This window comes from Cyprinodon variegatus, unplaced genomic scaffold (assembly GCF_000732505.1).
Source record: "Cyprinodon variegatus isolate N-32 unplaced genomic scaffold, C_variegatus-1.0 Scaffold382, whole genome shotgun sequence".
In the NCBI taxonomy this organism is placed as follows: domain Eukaryota; kingdom Metazoa; phylum Chordata; class Actinopteri; order Cyprinodontiformes; family Cyprinodontidae; genus Cyprinodon; species Cyprinodon variegatus.
In genome coordinates this window covers 309,053-329,752 of record NW_015150835.1, presented here as the reverse complement: position 1 = coordinate 329,752, position 20,700 = coordinate 309,053, and the positions used below count along the sequence as shown (strand labels likewise).

Sequence of the window (20,700 nt, the reverse complement as noted above, 5' to 3'; positions counted from 1 at the left end):
TATTTCTATCGCTTTCAGAAATAAAGACTTCCTGATTTGCATGAGCCTTATCCATGTGCAGGTCAAACTGATTACTGGAAGCTCAGAAAGTCACAATAACTTTGCTTGTATGATGGTTAGTGTTATGGAAAATATATTCCTTTTTTATTGGTTCAAAGGACATACACACCAAAAAGTTTCCTGGACAGGCCACAGAATACTTTATTAGGCGTCTTCGAGATCAATGTATTTTATTTAGTAAATGTGAGAAGAGCTTTCATCTTCTTTTGATCATTTACTCAGAACTTAACTAATGCTTTATAGGTTTTGGGTTCTTTTATTTTACCCAGATTTTATCATATAGTAAGATTTCTTATTTATGGATAATAACAAAGTTGTCAAGTTATACATTAAGGAATTCTTGATTGAATTTTTTTTTGCATTACTTTAGCCTGTATAGTAACTAGTGATTTTTCACAACCGCTGAAAGAAAACAGCCCAACCCTCCAAAAAAAGACATACACAAGTAGATTGTTCAGTCAGAAATGTATTAAATTAATCACTTTCATTGCTTTAACAAGCACAATTTACAGTCAAAACAGGCTATGGTCCATTAGTGCCTTAGACAATTAATACATTAGTCACTTGTAAAACACAAGGGCAGGATTCTTACAAACTGCTGCTGAGTCACATTACCTATTAAGTTATCAAACATGAAGCTATACAAGAGACTCCGCATTGTGCCCCTCATGTCTTTCAAGAGGCATAATGAAAGATTTAATATGAAATTCATCAGAGAAGCCTGTGTTCAACTATCAATGTCTTTCTATTTAAAGAGGGAGACATTTATGTACTTTTGGTATAGAATTTTAATATACTTCAATAGCTAGCTTTGGGGATCCTCCATAAAGGACCAAAAGCGACACCCATGTGTAGATCTGAAAGCTGGTTTTAATCCAAATAACTGTCTTATTAACCAGACTGAGCCCCTTCTCTGCTTGAGATGAGGAGTGTTACCATTTGGTTTGTCTGTATCAGCAGAGACAGCACACAATGATATAAATTCTGCCACACCCTTTGAATGAAGGGAAAACCACTGAGGTCACAGCACTTCTAATCCTGTAGCGTTTAAAAAAGTTAATAAATAAACACCACATAAATATGTTATCAGGAAAACACTGATAGATGGGCCGATGAATATTACCTGGACAAGACACATTTAAAGTTAAACTCTGAAATATGTCACCGTAATATTTGATTCCAATAAATAAAACACTGAGGTGAGCTGCAGTCTAGCAAAAGGTTAGATAACTATCAATTCTATACAAAGTAAGGGTTCATCTCTAGTATTGAATCTACAATGACAAAGAAAAAAAAAAAAATTCATGTAGACAAAAATGTGCTTGAGGTTAAAAGACTGTCAGATTATCAATAGACGATTTGTTTTAACTGATTAAATTATACAATTTGTAAACGGACTTTGATTCAAAAATAAACTGTCCCATCTTCAATGAGTCATCCATTTTGTTGCATAATATCATTTGAGCTTTTACTCGACAGATTCAGCCCTTCAGAGAGCAGCAGGACTCCGATTATGAACCAGGGGAATTTAGGATTAAATCGAGGTATCGCAAAATCAACTCTCCTATTTCTAGGAGTGAAAAGCTAAAAAGTCGAACTCTGGAAGGAAATATTGACAGGACACAGCTTTATCCCCCCCAAGGTGGCTGGAATGTTGAGGACACTTAGCCCCTTGTCTGGAACACCAGCCCGACCTCTCCTCTCACATAGTGAGAGCAGAGGAAGGAACAACTGTGCAATCCAAGCTGGGACAGGGGAAAACCTAGTTACGCGCTGTACTGGAGCATGGAGAAGTTCTTCATGGCACCTTCAAGCACCACACCCGCCTCCTGCATTTCGTACCTGGAGCACATAAGAGTATGAAAATGAGCTTGTTTCTTTGCATCTTTAAGAATAGCACACCTTATTTTTCTGCAGTTTGACTCAGCACTCACCAGTCAGAGGTGGAAACGGTGTAGTAGACTGGCAGCTGGCTGGAGGTGGAGGCACAGCTGAACTCCTCCAGACCACATGTCCCCATGTTGGAGAAAAGCAGCCAGTCTCCTACCATGAGCTCAGGCAGAAGACAGCGCTCCACGACCTGGTCCAGTTGGTCCAGTGATGGGCCCCACAGACTGCTGGGATACACCGCTTCATCTGCACACAGTGCATGCTGCAGACAGAGGAATTTTTTTTTAATAGAAAATATAAAAAAAATTCCATAAGATCATGTAGAAAAACAAGATATGTTTTATTTAAACGTAATCTCCCTTTTAGCTCATGGTCAATAGAATAGGAATCAGTCAAACCCCAACACAAGTCTGGTTTTGTGGCAATTCCTCCTTTCATTAAAAGAATGCATCAAACTATGCAGAGAGGTGAACACAAAGGCTATAGATATACCACTTTCCGATTGACCGAAAATCCCGTATAAACCCGGGAACAATCGCCTTATAGTGGTAGGGAGAACAGCAAGCGAGCCACGCTAAAATCGTCTCTGCTTTGATCGGTATGCTGTGGGAACACCAATCAGGCTGACCCACCGATTTTTGCGATACCCTCCAAAAACACTAATTCAAACTTATTCATCAAGTGTGGGATGATTATTCTAGCAAGTCTGCATGGCTCTATATCATTTAATAGGCTATATTTTCAAAAACTTTCAAGATTACTGAAGGAAGCTAAAAGAAAAAGATGTATTCCCCTATCCAATCTGTTTTCGGTCATCTGGCTTAAATGAGGCTGTATTGCATTCGCCCTTGCTATTAAGTAAAAAAGATGCTAAACAGACTAATTTTCTGGAAGAGCTGATAGGGACAAAGCTGGCTGCTTTCCCTACTCAAAGCACGATTTTAATTTGTCAACGTGTCTCTCTTCCTGTCAAGACTCAGATTATTTCTATCAAATTGCCACAGAGGCCTGACCAAAAGAGATCAGTGGTTTAACTCAGTCAAAACCATGCAAGAACAGCTGCAGAGAAATCTCAGCAGCCTGGTCAGCACAATTAATTTCAATAAGCTGCAATTGGTACAAATTTATGAAATCCGATTTGCCCTTTGATTAGAAAACAAAATTACTTCTGTGTTCTAGCCTTAAGAGTCCTGCAAGAATCTGTTTCCAAAAACAGTTCTCTGGTTCGTAGGGAGTTTTGCATCACATCCCTAACAAGGAAGTGCATCAGTCTGCTCTTTTACTTTAACGTCTGTCTACTTTTTGTTTTTCCTTAGATCAAACATTGGGGGAAGTAATAAACTTCAGGACAATTATTAGAAAACAACGTAATCAAGTAATAATGGATCAATCCATGGCTTGAAAACTGTCTGTTGCTATAGAGTGACTTACAGCACTACTGGCAGCACAGGTTGCTGTGTTTGCACATTAGAGCAGAGTAAATAAGTCCTTAAGGAAACACTGACCAGTATCGAAAACACTCCAACAAACTTCCGGGGTGCAACTCTGAATTTTAAGCTTTGCCATTCAGACATTTACATAAAAAAAAAAATAATAAAAAAATTAAAAAAAAAAACTGCTGCATGCTAAATTTTCTTCTGTATTCAACCAGAGCAACCATTGTTGTACGAACCTTGTGCACTGAAGGGGTGGTGATGACGCTTCCCAACAGCTTGTGGCTGAATGAGCCATAAACACCCTCGTTCATGTAGTACAGGAACTCTGTATCCTCATTCTTATCACCTGTGTTAATAATTTTAACAATTATGTTAGCAACACAGTGTTATTTCTGAAAAGCAATGTACTTAAAAAACAAACATCTCACCTTGGGACAAATTCTCCCAGTGGTTGGCCACCATCTCCTTGCCAATTACACCGACAGCCAGGGTAAAAGCAGATGCCACGTAGAAGTAGCCGGGCTGGGCCAGAACCTGCACACCTGATCGCTGGGGGAAGTAAGCATCCAGGAGAGGCCGGACTGCAGACTCAACCTGCATAAAAGAGAATTTAAACCATTTTAGAGAACTCAAACTTTATTTCAATATGTGATTCAATACTTCATATTTAGGATAAATCTGCCTCTTTCAAAATCCTGCTTGAAGTGGAAACAAAAGTAGAACCTTCATATATTTGAAGGTCTCCACGCTTGGAGTCAAAAACAGAAATATTGCTTCGATTTATCCCTGCACTTCTTTTGAAATGTGAAAAACATAAAAACAAATTTTCAACATTGGTAAAAATGTTTAAGTAAAACATAAAAAAAGTCACATCAGACTATTAACTGCTGACCTGTTTAAGTTGAAACTCAGAGCCAGTAAATCCACCACCGATATCCAGGATGCTCATGTTAAAACCCAGATCCAGCTGAAATGAAATGCAGATATTTTTTTTCTCAATAAGGAAATAAACAGCAAGATTGTTTTAATGACAAAAAAATCAAGATTGTCTGAGGTAGGCCCTTACCCCCATGTCAAATACACAGCGAGCATCCGACAGCGCCCGGCTGTAGGCCTGCTGTGCGTCCTGACAGGTACTCGGGATGTGGAAGGCCGCTCCAACTACCTGGACGCCCAGCTCCTTGGCCGCCTCAAGCAGATGTCTGCAGCTCTTGAGTGAAAAGCCAAAGGGCATGCTGGTCTCTGCTGCATGAGCCTCAGTAGTTAACTGCAACAACAGCCTGAAAGAAATATACACTATATAAGTCACAGGCAACTAAACATTAATGATTTGTAGTGGCATGCAAGCTCAAACAAAAAATACGAAATTCCTCCTTACTATGATGAACTGTTTATAATTTTTTCCTGACTTACTTTGCATCTGGGTGCAGGCGAGCAATCTTGGACAACTCTGCTTCATTTTCACACACAAGGTGTTGTATGCCGTTCTTGGCAGCATATTTGATGTGTCCCAGCTGCTTGAAAGCGCTTGACAGAATGATGTTCTCTGGTGACACACCATGCTCCAGAACTAGACTCACTTCAGCCTGAATGGAAGAAGAGAAAATCATTTTAGCATTAACCCAAGCATGGTCAAAAAAGCTGGAGCATTACATAAGTTTAATGGATAACAATTATCCAGTGATATGTAATCAGTTAAGTGCTTGTGATGCAACTGTCCCAAAAAAACAAAAACAAACCATTTCATAAGAGGATTACATGCATGTGCTTTTTTAAGTTATACATCCTCACCTTGCTGGCGCAAACAAAGCCCAGGCCAAAAGAGGCCAGAACCTCGATGACTGCAGGGCTGCTGTTGCACTTCACTGGGTAGTAAGGCTGCAGCTGGGGCACCACGCTCTGCCAGCAGGTGTGCTGGCGCATCAGGGCACCAAGGTCACCCACCACAAACGCACTTTTCTCCACCTGTTAACGTAATAGTCGGTCAACACTGCACTTAAAAGCAATTTTACAAAACTTTATAAATTGTCAAACTTAAATTTACCTGATCCTGTTCGCAGATGTGTCCATCAATAACATCTTCCAGAGTAACTCCTCCCTCCAGGAGTTCGAGGATGTAGCTTGGTTTGTCAGGGAATCCTTTCATCTTAACCGTATTCCGCTAAGCCGACGATCATAAAGAAGAAGTAAATATAGCCAAGGGGTCACGACTGAGCCAATGGGGTCCTGCCGGTATGCAACAAACTGAAAAGAAGGGAAAAACTGTCAATTTAACTTTTGATTCTCTAACGTTTTTCTTTAAACCAAATGTTCTGGTAGACTTTTTTTTCATACAAATTAAAGAAACACTAACATGGACAAGTCAGGAGATGGACCTGTCCCGCTATCAGCTAGGATCCCAAGGTGGCTCAGCGTTGAAGTCAAAGTGCTCCCTGTAAAGGGCCGCCCCTAGGCCCTCTGGGTAGCGCTCATACACCTGTGCAGAGACAGGGGAGCCCTGGAAAAGATATATAACAACGTTAGACATGAAGGCAAAGGCAGGAGGCAATAAAACAAGATGTTACGGATGTTTATGTAGGTCTGGTACGATTAGTTGATCAGCAGCTTCCATTTTACCTCCAACTGCTTGATTTTTATTGTATTGCACAAGTCTGTACTCTCTCCTCAAAAAGACCAATTTATTTGCCTTTTTATGGTAAAGGAAATGCCTAGTAAAGTGGTCAAGGAACAATCATAAATTTTATGTCTAAAGATGATGTGTTTTATGTTTTTTTTTAAACACACTTTTTTGATAAATCATGCCTAATATTAAGATGCTGTAGCAATAATTATCTCATTTTTCAACATCAAATGCTTGAATCTGATGGCTTTCTACTCCAACTGAAATATTTTTGTTTTAAAATAGGTTCCCTGACTGTATGGATTTAACAAAGAGGGCGAGAAATACATTTGGTTTTAAGACACTTTAAGAAACTGGAAGTGAAAGTTAAGAGAATTTTAATGATAATGACACTTTTTATAACTCTTTAAATCACTCTGTTAGACCTTCAATGGCTCAGTTACAAGGCATCTAGATAGTGTGTGTGTACTGCTTTCTTGGCATCAGAGTAAGGACTATTTGATTTCACCATCAAATTTAAAACAGTTTGTACCAAAAAATGTGGACATTTTGCAAGTCCCCACTTCCTGTAAATGGCTGAATTTGGGAAATAGGTGTGAATTGAGATTAGGACAATGTTGGGGTTAACTATGCAATGAAAATGGTTAGGTCATGCAAAGGCTTGGGGGAAAAAAAATAATGGAATCAGCACAGCATCCACAACAAATAGCAGGATAAGAATGTTTAGATGATTAATCAAATTTTTGTAAATCTGGATTCCCCCCAGCCAATGCATTTCTTGGGCTTCCATTCCTCAGATTGACAGAAATTCATCACTTGTTTGTTCCTTGATGTGTACTTACAACTGATACCCAACCTCACAGTGTAATATCACTAGCAGCAAACATTAAGTGTGTTATATTTTCATTTTTGTGAAACATGACTGTTTTAAAAGCATGTTTAAAGGCTTGCACTTTAAAGTTAAGGTCACCTCCCAACCGGGATGGTTGAAATAAGAGATTATTGAGGTACAGAAAAAATAAAACCGATTGACCTGATTTGATAAAATAAAAATAACATCAGGGATCAGATTTTTAAACCATATAATAACCACACCCAACAATAAATTTTTACTGCTTAAATACAAGCCTGAACAAAATAGCGCCCTACTGGGGCTCTGACATACTGAAATTCATGATCAATATAGAACCAAAAACATTATTTAGCATATTTACCTAGACTATAAACATGATCCTGACAAAACTACATTCATATGGTTTAAACAAGATACAGGCTGTCTCAACGTAACATGTTGGTAATAAGACATCTCAAATGCCACAGAAAACTAGTAATACAAGGACAATATGTTATATGGTTTTCTTCTGGACAGCCACATTGCTAATACCGGTAGTTTAATTTTATGCCTCTACTTCAAAGATGGCCGGTTTATCAGGCACTCAGTTGCTTCCAATGATCTGAGATCAGCGAGAGCTTCTCGCCAAATCTCGCGCATGCGCCATGAGTGAAAACACTGAGTGACAACTTGACAAATTGAATATTAATTCAATGCGTCACCAAAGAAGATAACATAAACAATATAAAAGCACTAGTGATATCACCATGAGGTATTCAGTTAGCGATTATGCTAAAATTAATGAGAAAATAAAAAAACGGGGGAAAAAAACACACTGGGTAAAGAGACATGGTGGAGTAGCTGTCGGCTGCCCTTCGTTTTGAGACGGATTTGTTAAAGCCATACTTTAATAATAAATAAAGAATACACCTTGTCATGTGTACATTACACGAACACACACTAAAACAGAGTGGATTAAGGGATATTTGTATGTTAAAATACAAAAACAGAGGGCATGACGGAATAACAGCGCTCGGTGAATGGTGTCATGTGTAGCAAGAAGGCAGAAAGAGCAGCCCGCCATGTTAGCGTCCGCTTAATGAATCCTCACTGGAGTAACAGCCGAGCTCCGCTGTACTTACGTGAGATAACGGCCGAAAGGTTTTGGAAAATCGTCTTCTCTTTTTTGGCGGAATTTTTAAAGAGTAGTGGGCCCAACGTTGAAAGAAAGAAGGGCTATTTTTGCCATATGTTTAGATCGGGAACCCGCGTTGGCTAAGCTGCGTCCTCTCTGTCTGCCGGTGGGTGGAGAACTACTGGAAGAAGCGGAGGGAAGTAGAAAAGGTAATAAACGGTTGGTGGGCGGAGCCTGTCATTTCAGTTTAACCAATGAACACCCTGGATTTTTAAGAGCACACCAAATATGTATTTCCGAATATTGTACAGTCTGCAACATCCTCCTTGTTTACCGTATGTAGGTTATATAACCATAAACTTTCCACACATGGCGACTCGCTAAACCAGCCAAGTACTCATGCTCTGTTTTTAATAAGATAAATGGGTAACTACGGCTGCTTAGGTGCAGCCATAGTAATGATATGTTTTTGTAAATATATTATCCGCATAGTTGGAATGTAATCGTAAACTGGAAGTCAGTGTTTTCTTAAATTTCTATGAAGAATGACGAAACAAACCTGTTTATATTGTAGATAATTCACAACAGAGCTTAAAGCATCTTTAAGGATTTTTGTTCATCTTGACTTTAATCTCAGAATTCTAAGATTAAAGTCAGAATGAGGTTTAAGTCAGAATTCTGAGATGAAGTCAGAATTCTGAGAAAAGATTCAGAATTGTGAGATTAAATTCAGAATTCTGAAAAAAAGTCTGAATTCTGAGATTAAATTCAAAATTCTGAGATTAAGGTCAAAATTCTAAGAAAAAAATCAGAATTCCGGGATTAAAGTCAGAATTCTGAGAAAAAAAGTCAGAATTCTGAGATTAAAGTCAGAATTCTGAGATTAAAGTCAGAATTCTGAGAAAAAAAGTCAGAATTCTGAGATTAAAGTGAGAATTCTGACTTTTTTCTCATATTATACTGAAATGAAATGTAAAAATCAGTTAACTTTTTTATTTTTTCAGTTGCCCTAATCTTCTTCCATAAACCCCCCTTAAACACCCCACAAGTAATATCTTTAGACATTTTTTTGTGCTGTTGATATTTTTTTTTAACAAAAGTCATATCAAATCTAATTAAGATAACAAAATATTGGACTTTTGAAAAACTTGTTTTCACTGTTTATTCAAGTAGGCTTCTTTTTTTACTTGCATACATTTAGATATATAGATCAGCAACGAATAGATAATAACTGATGTAAGGAAACATTTTTAATGATTTCAGTAAAATTTGACATTGCTATAAATCAGTTAACTATAAGCTGACCCAGAGTAGCAGTCTGTGGAAGTGGGGCTCAAACTCAAAACCTCAGGATTCTACGCTCTATGCCCTATCCACTAGGCTGCCATTTCCCCGACATTAAATGAAAAGTGTGTCTCTGACAGACTTTTCACTATTGTCTATCAATTTCCATTTAACATTAATTTAACCAGATAAGAAAGGTTAGAACTAGTTCTTATTTAGAAGTTTGACCTCAGCTAGTAAAAGCAAAAACTGCTTCACAAAGAAGGATAGAAAAAAAAGTTGAGTCTGTTTATCTCGAAAAAAGGCTAGAAGCATGCGTCAAAAGCATGAAACTAAATTTGAAACACAAGAAGGTTCTGCTAAATACTGATTGGGCCCGGAGGAAGTAAATATAAAAACATGGTACTTTGTCAACATTGAATGGTTAAAAACAAAATTAAATCCATCTATCATGTTTTTTCCATTTAACCAATTATGTGCAACTTCATGTAAGTATTTTCCATAAAGCTCCCACAGATTAACGCAAAAAAAACATGATTGTAATTGCTGTTACAAAAAACTAAATAATTAAAATAAAAACCCTTTACAAAACAGGGAAGCACATACCATTTGTTACTCTGCAACAGGGTTAGGCAACATATAATGCATATTAATAATGCTCATCATGCAAACTTTTTTGTTTGTTTTTCTCCAGGTAATTTATAGCTTGAAATCCATGGTTTGCTTTAAGTCTGAGGGAACAAATAACACTAAGATGCTCCTGGGAAAGTTGTGAGAGTTAGTGATTTAAAAAGCCTTTTTTTTTTTTTTGCAAAAGGATCAGCCCATTCCAGCCAATTAAACATTTTAAAAATCTAATTTCACTTTAAAGTCTGTCGGCTTAAGTGTCATGGAATGTGGGGATTAAGATATGTAGACTTACTATATAACTCTTAAGTTTTCTGTCACTCCCTGTCTTATTTTTTGCTTATAGTCACTTAATTGACCCCTTTTGAAAAATCCGGATTAATGAGAGAAATTTCTAATCCAGCATGCTGTGTTATATAAAACCTTGTACACACTCTTAAAATAAGCAGCAAAACTTGACCTGCATCTGCTATGATCATATGACTTGTGTTTTTGTGCTATGGTGGAAGTGTGTTTGGCCGCCCTAGGCCCTTATCTTTATTTTATGGCACTGACATTAACTCTCTTAACTCTTTGACACTGAACACTGAGAATAAAAAGGAAGCTCTTTTCATATCTGTTAAAAAGTTTTAATCTACCTCTTTATAATCCATCTTTAAGATTTTACAAACCAAGTTCAATCAAACAATAATTGTATTTTAGTGGATTTTAAGGATCTCCTTTTACTTCAGTTTTTATTTTCTATTTTAATATTACCGAGATAAAAGATCAGGTTTGCAAACTTTTACAGGAAACTAAGTAATGTGCGTTGATATTCACATGAGGATGGGGATAAAATCCAATTTTGTGCTCTTGCCCCACAGCGTCTCATTAAAAGCATTCACTGTTTAGAAAAAGGAAATTTGATTTTGAGCCAGAAGTAACAGATAAAAAATGAAACCAGCGTAAATAATCAGTTTTGCATACTTCGAAAACCCATGCAAAAATAAAACAAAAATAGGTAATAAAGTCTGAAATATTAAAAGACAAAAATAGAATTATTTTCTATGCCTAATGATTTATAAGGAACAATATATAGAGGGATGTATGCTGAAGAGAATTTATTCTAAGGAGCGGTATTTCTAATGTCAAATTGACTGAAACATTCTGTTGAAAAAAGTTATAATGGAGTCAAATTTTCTATGGAAAAAAAAAAGTTTTTTTCTAAGTAAATAAATCTCATAACAGGCAGCATTTGAAGCATCTTTCTATGATAACAGCTTAACTCGCCCCCACTAAAATTGGTACGAAGTATGATTCTTTCTAACCTCACGTTATGCAAAAGTTCAGCTGTGCACTATAAAGGTGAAAACTTAACAAAATAACTTTAAATATAGATTATTACAGCTAATGATTTCTAGAAATCTACTGTTATCTATCAGCAGCAGCTAATAAGCTATATCCAGTTGTAGCACAGAACAGTACTTTTATCTTACCACAGAGTGGCAATGGTTTGTAAAATATGTTAATATTATATCCAATATCCTGTGCAAAACTAATGGATTTAGGTGTTAAAAATTATGCATTTAAAATACAAAGCATAAATCCCCCTCCAGACATAAAATGCTCTAGATCTCAGAACCAAAGCTTTTTTGAATGTGTCTAGTCTGCCTTTGAACCAAACAAAATCTTTTACTGTGTTTAATAATTTTCTCAATTTTTCACAGGGGTTCATAAAATTATCTCAGTTTTAACACATTGTTTTCAATAATAAATTCTTAAACTATTGCCAATACTTTTTCTACCTGCGGATATTGTAATACATAAAAAATATAATGAAAAATATTGATCAAGATAGGCGGAGAATTGTGAACCTTAACAAGTCTTGTGCTTCCTTTTTTACAATTTCCAGAAGATTAAAAGGGACACATTCATCTGTTCCAATAAAATTACATACTCTGTGTAAAGAGGATAATGATGTTTTGGTGTGAAATATCAATCAAACCCAGAAGACAAGCAAACGAGGAATCGTCCACAAGGAAAAGAGCCTTGTACTGATATGGCTAAAAGGCCAAGCTGAGAAGAAGAGCCTAATCACTCAAAAAAGACAAATGGCAGTTTAAAAATGGACACAGACGTACGTCTTTTGCTTTTTGAGACATATCCTGTAGTCTTTTTTAAAATTTAACTGCTGGAGGAAAAAGGGCAACCCTTGCTAGCATAAAAACCCTATCCCATATGTGAACTTTGGGAGTGACTTCTTTGTTTTGTCTAGATATTTAGAGAACAAATCCTTAAAATAAGTCACACAGTTAAAAAGAAAATTCTATCGAAGCTGAGAAAATGTATTTTAAATTTCCAAATTTGAATGAAGTTATAAAAAAACTCTTAATAAAGTAACTCTCCTTTTAGAAATAAATAGAGTTGAAGAAATAAATAGGGTAAAAAAAATACAAAGGAAGAATAAAACAGACAAAAGTATTATCACATACAAATAAATAAATACTTTAAAAAAATAAGTAATAAATAAAGTTGAAGATTATAATGGACAATAAACAAATAAGGTAATTATCACAAAGGTGAATAAATAAAGAAGCTAATTAAAAGAGATATATACATTTATGTCTCACTGTATAATTTAATTTCTACCTAGATTTATTTTTTTATTGTATTTTGGGGGCAATTAATTGTATGCTTATTCATTTATTGAGCATTTATTTATATCTGTATTTATTTTTAAATGTGGCAGAGTTGGGCCTCCATATAGAGCATTTCCTCTACAGATTTAAATGCAATTTACTGCTTGTCTCTTTGTCACCACTAGGAGGCAGTAGCGTGCAGAGTGGTTGCGCAAACGCAGCTCCTCTTCTCTGATCAGCTGACAATGAGTGAGATGCCCAGTTGAAGGACCTGTGAATGTTAAACACGTTATTTTGAGCCACATATTTGGGAAGTTGCGCCTGTTTTACTGAGTTAAACCCATTGAACACAGTGTTGAGACGGCCAGGCTCATCGGTAAGTGCAGAGATCCTCCAGTTATCGGTGTCGTGACAGCGTGAGGCTGCAGCGATAAACAACCCGTGTCCACAGCAGCAAGCCTTACATTATGGTGTTTATTTAGCTGCTTTTCATAGATTTCTATTCTTACATTGTGTGTAGTTTTCAATTTAAAGAGGAGCGCTCGGTGGTCATGTGATGTTCATGCCCGTTTGTTCAAGTGGAGGATCAGTTTTTAGCATCGCTTCACAGCTTGATTAACCTGGTCATATGACCGTGTATCAGCAGACCTCCTTTTTCAATTTGCAGTTCCGCGGACGCTTGTTGCTAGAAAATAATAGGAAGTGTGGAGCTAGTTATATGAGTAAAATGAATGAATGACGAAAAAAAGATAAAAAGGTAAGATTCAGAGACGGGCTCCCTTTATCTGATTTTTGCAACTTCGGGAGACCTCAATGTGTCGCGTTGGTGGTATAGTGGTTAGCATAGCTGCCTTCCAAGCAGTTGACCCGGGTTCGATTCCCGGCCAACGCATCCTATTTTTATTGATTTTTCATTCTATAGGACATGTATAAACACTCAACATCCTTTAAATGAATCATTAAACCTTTACAAAAATCTGAAACGTTGAGAGTAGCATAAGAACAGATAATCAAAATTACAACTAAAGTGAGGTATCAACAGTCAAACAAATCAACAACAAAGCCAACACGGTTCTGTTTTGTCAAAATTTCTAAAAAGTAATACTCTGGTACTATTGTATGATGTTAATGTTGTATAATATGTTGAGCGGATTAAACTCATAAAGTTGTGGTGGATACAGCTTTATACAGGGCATCATAAAGAATATGATGATCGATAGGGTGGTCTACACCAGATAATAACTTATTTCCTTTATTTACTTATTTTTATTCATATAACTAATTAGCTACATTATTGTCATGGTGATACATATCAGGCTGATAATGCATTTGCCTTAATAATCACTTGACTGTCTTATTTTACAATTGCACCCCCCCAACATCTGTTAAACTTGAAACATGTTCTTTAGCTGAAATGTTTTACAGACACCTGTATGCCTAATCAGTCCTCTGATCTCATAATTACTGTTCTTCCTGTACTTTCCTACACCAGCGGCTGGGTGAATAAACTTTTCTGTGGGCAGCCATGACAGAATTCTGGTTAATTTCTGCTCCGGGAGAGAAGACCTGTCAGCAGACCTGGGACAAGCTGATGGTGGCCACCACACGCACCAATAATTTGTCCACCAACCACAAGTTCAACATCCCAGATCTTAAGGTGATGCAGAACCTCCCCCTCTATGTCTTCTTTAAGCTATTTCATTATTTTTGTGTTTTAATTTCGTGTTTACATCTAACAGGTTGGGACTCTTGACGTGTTAGTGGGCCTGTCCGATGAGCTCGCCAAGTTAGACACTTTTGTGGAAAGGTAAACTCCACTACTTTGGTTTTTCTTTTTTTTGGCAGTAGGAAACTTAATATAAATCACTCATTTTCTTTGTACCTCTTCCTGGTTTTTAACCCCATCTCCAGTGTGGTGAAGAAGGTGGCTCAGTACATGGCTGATGTTCTGGAGGACAGCAGAGACAAAGTCCAGGAGAACCTCCTGGCCAATGGAGGTAAACTTCATTAAAATATAGAGCCTTGCAAAAGTATTCATGACCATAGAACCTCTTTACATTTTGCCCCATTAAAGTGAAAAACCTCAGTATAATTGATCAGAATTTGATAATAGCCTAACAAAAAATTAAATATAAAAAAATACAAATCATAAAATAAAGAACGTCATGGAGAGCCCTGAGAATCTTCCTCAGAGGAATGTTGAATGACAGCAGTTTCTTCAGTCAGAGGCTTCTCCAGACCTGCTGTGAGACAGTCCGCTACAGGGGATCCTTCCTGTTTACAGCTATTAAGATCTACAGCAACCTGTTGAAGGATCAGACAACTGTTGCAGCTGCAGAGGAATGGAAATCTTGCTCCACATATCTGACAAAATAACTTTAGAAAAAAAAGTTATTGCATAAAGAACTACATAACAACCCCATTTGTGAACTGGCCATAAAGTATATAGTTCACTCAGTAAACAAGTAAAGAACATGTTCTATTATTTATAGATGCATGCCACACTTTTCAGATATTTTGCGAGCAATCTTTTTAAACACTCTATCACAACATACAGAATTAGATTTTTACTATAACAAAATGGGTAAAAAGGTTAAAGGGATGTGAATACCTTTGCAACACAATATCTTTAAACCGTAATAAAACAAAGCCCTTCTGTTGTTTCATTACAATCTACATGCAAAATCTATAAGGTCAACCTCTCAGATAATGCTGATAATGACTTTGATTTGGTTTGCAGTCGACATGGTCACCTATATCACCAGATTTCAGTGGGATATGGCTAAATACCCGATCAAACAATCCCTGAAAAACATCTCAGAGATCGTCTCCAAGGTAAACCCGGCCACCTGACTGTCTGACTTAATTTTTACATTTATTTTTTAGAAAGTCGATTTTTTTAAATCTCCGACCGACATGTTTTTTTATTTTTATTTATTTTTTTTTTTTAAGAAAAGTTGATGAATCTTTTAGAAAGTGTATAAAAATGCGTTTTTGCAATTTTGCTTAAACCTTTTTATCAAAACACTCATTGAACACGGCCTTTTAAAACTATATGCAGTTTAATATATTTATATATATGTATAGTTTTTCATTTACATTTTCTAAAAAAATATTTATATATATAATATAATAATGGTTTAAATTTAAGGAGAAATTTCAAGTTTTTCTTTGGTACGTTAACTTTCCAGTAATGGAGGAGAATTCCTTAAAGAAATTAATTGGTTCCCTGTTGGTTTCCAGCAAGTCACTCAGATAGACAATGACCTGAAGGCCAGAGCTTCAGCTTACAACAACCTGAAAGGAAACTTGCAGAATCTGGAGAGGAAGAATGCGTGAGTACAATTGAAGTACATGCAAACACATGTGTTTCCATTATTATCAGTTTTCATAACTGAATAAAAAAAAAAAAATACCAAAAGAGGTTCAGATGATTATGATCCTGAGGTGGAGAACATTCTGCATATGGATAACTGTTTAGCCAGAGGTCGGGAGTGACGTTGTGTCTTGTTTCAGAGGGAGTTTGTTGACCAGGAGTCTCGCTGACATAGTGAAGAAAGAGGACTTTGTGCTGGACTCAGAGTACCTGGTTACCATGCTGGTGGTCGTCCCTAAGTAGGACAATCTTTAATAATATCTGTGTGACTGAAATAAGAGATATATTCTGCATTTCCACTGCTGGAAGTAGATAATATGAAGATATACTTTTTAAAATATAACTGTTAACTTCCCTGTACCTTTAAACCATTATTTTCATGGAATTATGTTCCTTCACTGTGTGGGTATATATGTGTGCATATATGTTTTTTCAATGTTTATTTAATTTAAAAAACTCCAAGGTCTTATTTTCTGTCTTTCTTCGAGGACTAACTATGCGGACTGGCAGAAGACGTATGAGACGCTGGCAGAAATGGTCGTACCCCGTTCCACTAAGTATGTCCCTTTCATACATTCTATAGTAGATATTTCACAGGGATGTGAAGGAATTTTTAGCTCAGTCATCTTTAGAGAATTGCTATTACTCAACCGTTATCTAAAGTACACAAATATAAATGAGTTGTCATCCCAGTCGCCTATTTGGGCAGTTTTTTTTTTTTAAAAACATTTAACACTCGCGGCAATCACTTCATGCAATAATTCATTGACACGGTATTGATTGAACTTGGAAAACAGCGAATAGTTTTGACCCAATAATTACCATGATTGCCTCTTCTTGGGCCTTCCTGCAATCACACTAAGTAAACCTTAAATTTATCTTTAAAGATAAAAAAATAAGTAGTTTATTTCATTGCAACTAATAAACTGAAATTGATTAAATAAGATTGATTTGTAGGGGTGTCTCTGCAAATAATTTTTCTATTTCCAACACAATACTGATATTGCAGCTGTGGGTATTGATTGATAATGATATCAGCGCAAATCATGCATTCTTTTATTACTTATTTTGTAGTCTGCAATGTTTTAAATGATATTAGTTGGAGAGCAAAAGTCAACAACTAGAGTTATGAGAACAACCATGGTTTTAAATGTAGATTTAAATGAAATGTGAAAATCACAATGATGAAGCAATGACTCATGAAGGAAGCTGATGTTCTATTGTTTACTTTTTGTGTGTATATTTTAGGGCTGAAACAATTAATCAGATTAATCAATGATTGAAAAATTTGTTATCTAATTTAGTAATCGATTAATTGTTAACTGATGTATAGAGACTCTAAAATAAACCTTTAGCTCACATAGCGACCCCCTTAGAGCAGTAATTATACCCAGATTGTAAAAATATATACGGTAAACATATTGCATTTAAGATGAAAAAAAAATGGTTGTCTGTCAATATGCTCCATCCAGAAATCCACAGGTGGAATTTTTTCCTGGTTTAATTTAATAAAAATATCTGATAATTAATCGAAAAAATTATCAACAGATAAAGCGCTTTGCAAAAGAATATCGTTAGTTGGACCCCTAGTGTATTTGAAATATGAATGTATTCATCTTAAGCTAAATAGCAAATTTTTATTGTGTGTGAATAGCGGACAGATATAAGTTTATACTTCCTGCTTCTTTTCATTCACAACTTTTGTCGCTACATGAACAATTTAAATGAATCAGTGAGTGAATAAAATAATCAATCAATGAATCATTTCATTGTTCAGCTGATCTGCTAACAATAGATTACAAAAGATTTCTTTTTAAACATAGTTTTTTCTAAAACTGAATAAAGTAGTGAATGTGACAAGTTTTATACTCGGCTGCAAAGTCTATTTCAGACTGTAACCAAAGGCACAGGCAAACTGCCGAAATCGCTCCTACTGCAGTAGAGTTACGTCCTTTTAGAGACTGTTGTTCTGTGTGCGGATTAAAGGCTGCTGAATGATGAAGAGGATTGCTGGAGCAGCAGAGTGTTTATATCTGATTGCTTAAATCACTGCTTTTAGACTCAGACTAATATAACCAGGTTCTCATTTTTTCCCCAATATGGGAACAATTTCCATTTTCAGTATGTTATCAGTATTAGTTTTGTGTTAATTATTAGCTAGAATAAGATTCAATTAAGTTAAGTGATGCTTAATGTCCCAGTCTGTACTTTGACTAGGCCACTCTAATATTTAGGTTTTTATTTGTTTTTATACTTCAAATCTCATGGCTGCTGAGGTTCAGAAAGAAGCAATAATATTAAAAAGCATTGGCCAGTTTTCCTTTTATCCTTTGCATCATATAGTATTTCTGACCTTTAACAGGTTGAGCAAACAGAAAATGTGTGACTATTTTTGTGTGTTAATGAAGCTGACCTCCTGCTGCACATCAGAAATCTTTAGAAGACATTTTTACCACAAGCTAAAAAGAAGCTGTGAAGCTTAGTGTTAAGTTAATGTTATGCATTCTCTCCTTTAGTGGCTGAACGATGCAGAAAGTTTCTAGTTTTAACATGTTTTCCTCTGTATTCTGCAGGCAGCTCTATGAAGACAATGAAAGTGGTCTTTTCAGCGTGACGCTCTTCAGGAAGGCTGTAGACGACTTCAAACACAAAGCTAGAGAAAACAAGTAATTTCTCTCCATTCAGACATTTTTGTTGACACCCCTGGTATTTTTGGCACCCCCTTATGATGCAGTGCTTTAATGATCACCCTGAGAAATGAAAACATATCCATTTCATCATAATTTACCAGCTATTTCTAAGTGGGCATCAATGGCTTAGTTATTTTCCGCTAAGTAACCCAACCAGTGGAAGTTAACTGGATTAGTGTCTTTGCATAAAACCTTGGCAGAGTCCATGGCTTCATAAACTCTTTATAATGCCAGGGACGTCTTCAATGAAAATCCTGAACATCTGGTTTTTTTTAAATAAGGATCTTCCAGAAAAAAAAAAATCAAATTAAAGCAGAAACATCTATAAACCTAAATAAAAAAAAAAAAAAACATATTTTCACACTAATCAGCTCTAATTATGATCATTTATGTTGAAAGACCCCTCCCCTCCAATATACACGCCTGTTGATTTTGCTGTGAATAAAGGCAACTACTGCCACAAACAGAGATGCATTTCCTTTAAGCCTTTTTGCTTTTTTTTTAACCTGTGTTGTCAGCAGATCTTTCCCTATCTGTAGCCTTTTCCAAGCTTTTGTAAATCATTTTAGTTTAGTTCAGTTATTGTAATGAAGCATGTTGATATATACACCAGGAATCCATCCCTTTTAACAGATATGGTTTAATAGTAACGACTGAGGTAGGTTTTTTTAACCCTCCCTACTGTAATTTGCTCTGCTCTTGACCTTCTCATTTAGCAAAACAGGCAACACACATAATGCAGTTTGCTTTTATTTCATTTTCCTTTTTATCCAGCGGGTAGTTGAAATGCACACTCCTGCATGTCTGTTTTTACTGTGTTTTCTGGATCAGGTATACAGTACGTGATTTCCAGTACAATGAGGAGGAGATGAAGGCAGACAAAGAGGAGATGACCCGTTTGTCGACAGACAAGAAGAAACAGTTTGTAAGACTGCTTTTTGTCACCATAGACTGTGACTGGTCCAGGGTAGGATGGATTATGGGTTGAAAGTGTCACTTTAAAGATACATGGTGAATTGTTAGCAGGCAGTAAAGAAATATACATAAATAACAACTCATAACCAAACAGAATAATTTAGAAAAAAAAAGATAGATAGATAATAGAATAGGTAAATAAAAAAGCAAAAACAAGTTATAAATGATTTCCAGATTTTAAGGAAACACTGAGGAATGGCTTCAAAAAAGGCCATAATAAGTTTTGAGGTTATCTTAGCTGTGACTATAGCATAAAGTGCTTTACAAACATGATTCCAGAAAACCAAAACATATGTATTCTTCTTTGGATTTAAACCAATCACACGGGTCGATTTGAGGACAGATTTTCAGTCCATAATGCCTCATTAAGTGTAATTTGAAGGTCTAACCCCCAGGAGTGTTGAATAGCAGCAGAGGATAGGGGATTTGTAGGAGGAAGTTAAATCAGATTAAAATAAAGTAACTTGTTTATACTTGGGTCAAATAACTTTATCTTGTCTGATAATGTTGCAGGTCAACAATATATTAACAAACCCTGATATGGCTGATTGAATAAAGTGCATCATCTCTAGATGTTGAAATGGGGGGAGCTTGCAGGCCATAGTTCTCAGATAACATCACAAAAAAGATAAGTTTGTCCTCAATAAAAATATCTTTAAAACAGATTAAACCCATTGGTTTGCTGAACAATTCACAAAGCATCAAGTAAAGGAGTTCTGTTACTGAATAAAATTGTACTTAACGGATTCAATTGTAAATTATTTAGTTAATGATTGTAAAATTCAAAATAATAGATTAATGATGCCCCATCCAAGCAGGTAACCAAATTAGGCCAGCATCTTTTGATTTATAATACCACCAATAAGAGTGGTAGCACAAATGACATGCCTGGCAGTAGAAATGAAAATTGGATAATGTCAGCTCACCATCTGGTTTAGACGTCTGTAAATATTCCTCAGCGTTTTGCTGCTCTAAACATAGGCTAAGATTACTGAGTATAACTTCTTAAAATGGACTATTGGGTACAAAATGAGGAGAACTTGAAATAGGTAAATGAATAAAGGAAAGAAGAACTGAGCACTTAGTTGAGTCACATTGAAACCGAATCAATAATTTACTGAAGTTGATCCCATAAAGGGCTTTGTTTATCTTTGTTA

General features: G+C 36.0%; 2 protein-coding genes and 1 non-coding gene across 3 annotated transcripts in view; 2 read left to right on the top strand and 1 right to left on the bottom strand.

The window, feature by feature from the left end:
• Positions 1-512: 512 nt before the first annotated feature.
• On the bottom strand, positions 513-8,156 carry LOC107092480 (antizyme inhibitor 1-like). Its single transcript, XM_015386978.1, has 11 exons — positions 7,981-8,156; positions 5,740-5,883; positions 5,431-5,630; positions 5,178-5,351; positions 4,800-4,972; positions 4,453-4,666; positions 4,279-4,353; positions 3,815-3,980; positions 3,623-3,732; positions 1,995-2,212; positions 513-1,902 (listed from the first exon to the last, which is right to left on the bottom strand). Exons 3-11 carry the CDS (start codon positions 5,530-5,532, stop codon positions 1,827-1,829), a joined length of 1,308 nt encoding a protein of 435 aa, XP_015242464.1. The 5' UTR covers positions 5,533-5,630; positions 5,740-5,883; positions 7,981-8,156; the 3' UTR covers positions 513-1,826.
• A 4,561-nt stretch (positions 8,157-12,717) lies between these two features.
• LOC107092448 (V-type proton ATPase subunit C 1-A-like) overlaps positions 12,718-20,700 on the top strand; it is a 13,498-nt gene continuing 5,515 nt past the window's right edge. Inside the window, exons 1-10 of the mRNA XM_015386942.1 lie at positions 12,718-12,878; positions 13,995-14,159; positions 14,242-14,309; positions 14,414-14,499; positions 15,243-15,337; positions 15,746-15,837; positions 16,019-16,117; positions 16,367-16,435; positions 18,452-18,544; positions 19,400-19,493. Of these exons, the coding sequence (XP_015242428.1) occupies positions 14,028-14,159; positions 14,242-14,309; positions 14,414-14,499; positions 15,243-15,337; positions 15,746-15,837; positions 16,019-16,117; positions 16,367-16,435; positions 18,452-18,544; positions 19,400-19,493 (828 nt within the window). The 5' untranslated portion in view covers positions 12,718-12,878; positions 13,995-14,027. The remainder of the gene's footprint in view (positions 12,879-13,994; positions 14,160-14,241; positions 14,310-14,413; positions 14,500-15,242; positions 15,338-15,745; positions 15,838-16,018; positions 16,118-16,366; positions 16,436-18,451; positions 18,545-19,399; positions 19,494-20,700) is intronic.
• trnag-ucc lies at positions 13,323-13,394 on the top strand. The gene has a single exon. It is a non-coding gene; the product is annotated as a tRNA-Gly (tRNA).

What these genes read in the sequence shown, in the direction of transcription:
- LOC107092480 (XM_015386978.1), bottom strand. Translation starts at nt 5,532, where the DNA reads ATGAAAGGATTCCCTGACAAACCAAGCTACATCCTCGAACTCCTGGAG. An exon ending in GCTTTGTTTGCGCCAGCAAG is followed by an intron (nt 4,973 to 5,177) that starts GTGAGGATGTAT and finishes TCTTCCATTCAG; the next exon opens with GCTGAAGTGAGTCTAGTTCT. An exon ending in CCACCCCTTCAGTGCACAAG is followed by an intron (nt 2,213 to 3,622) that starts GTTCGTACAACA and finishes CTCTGTCTGCAG; the next exon opens with CATGCACTGTGTGCAGATGA.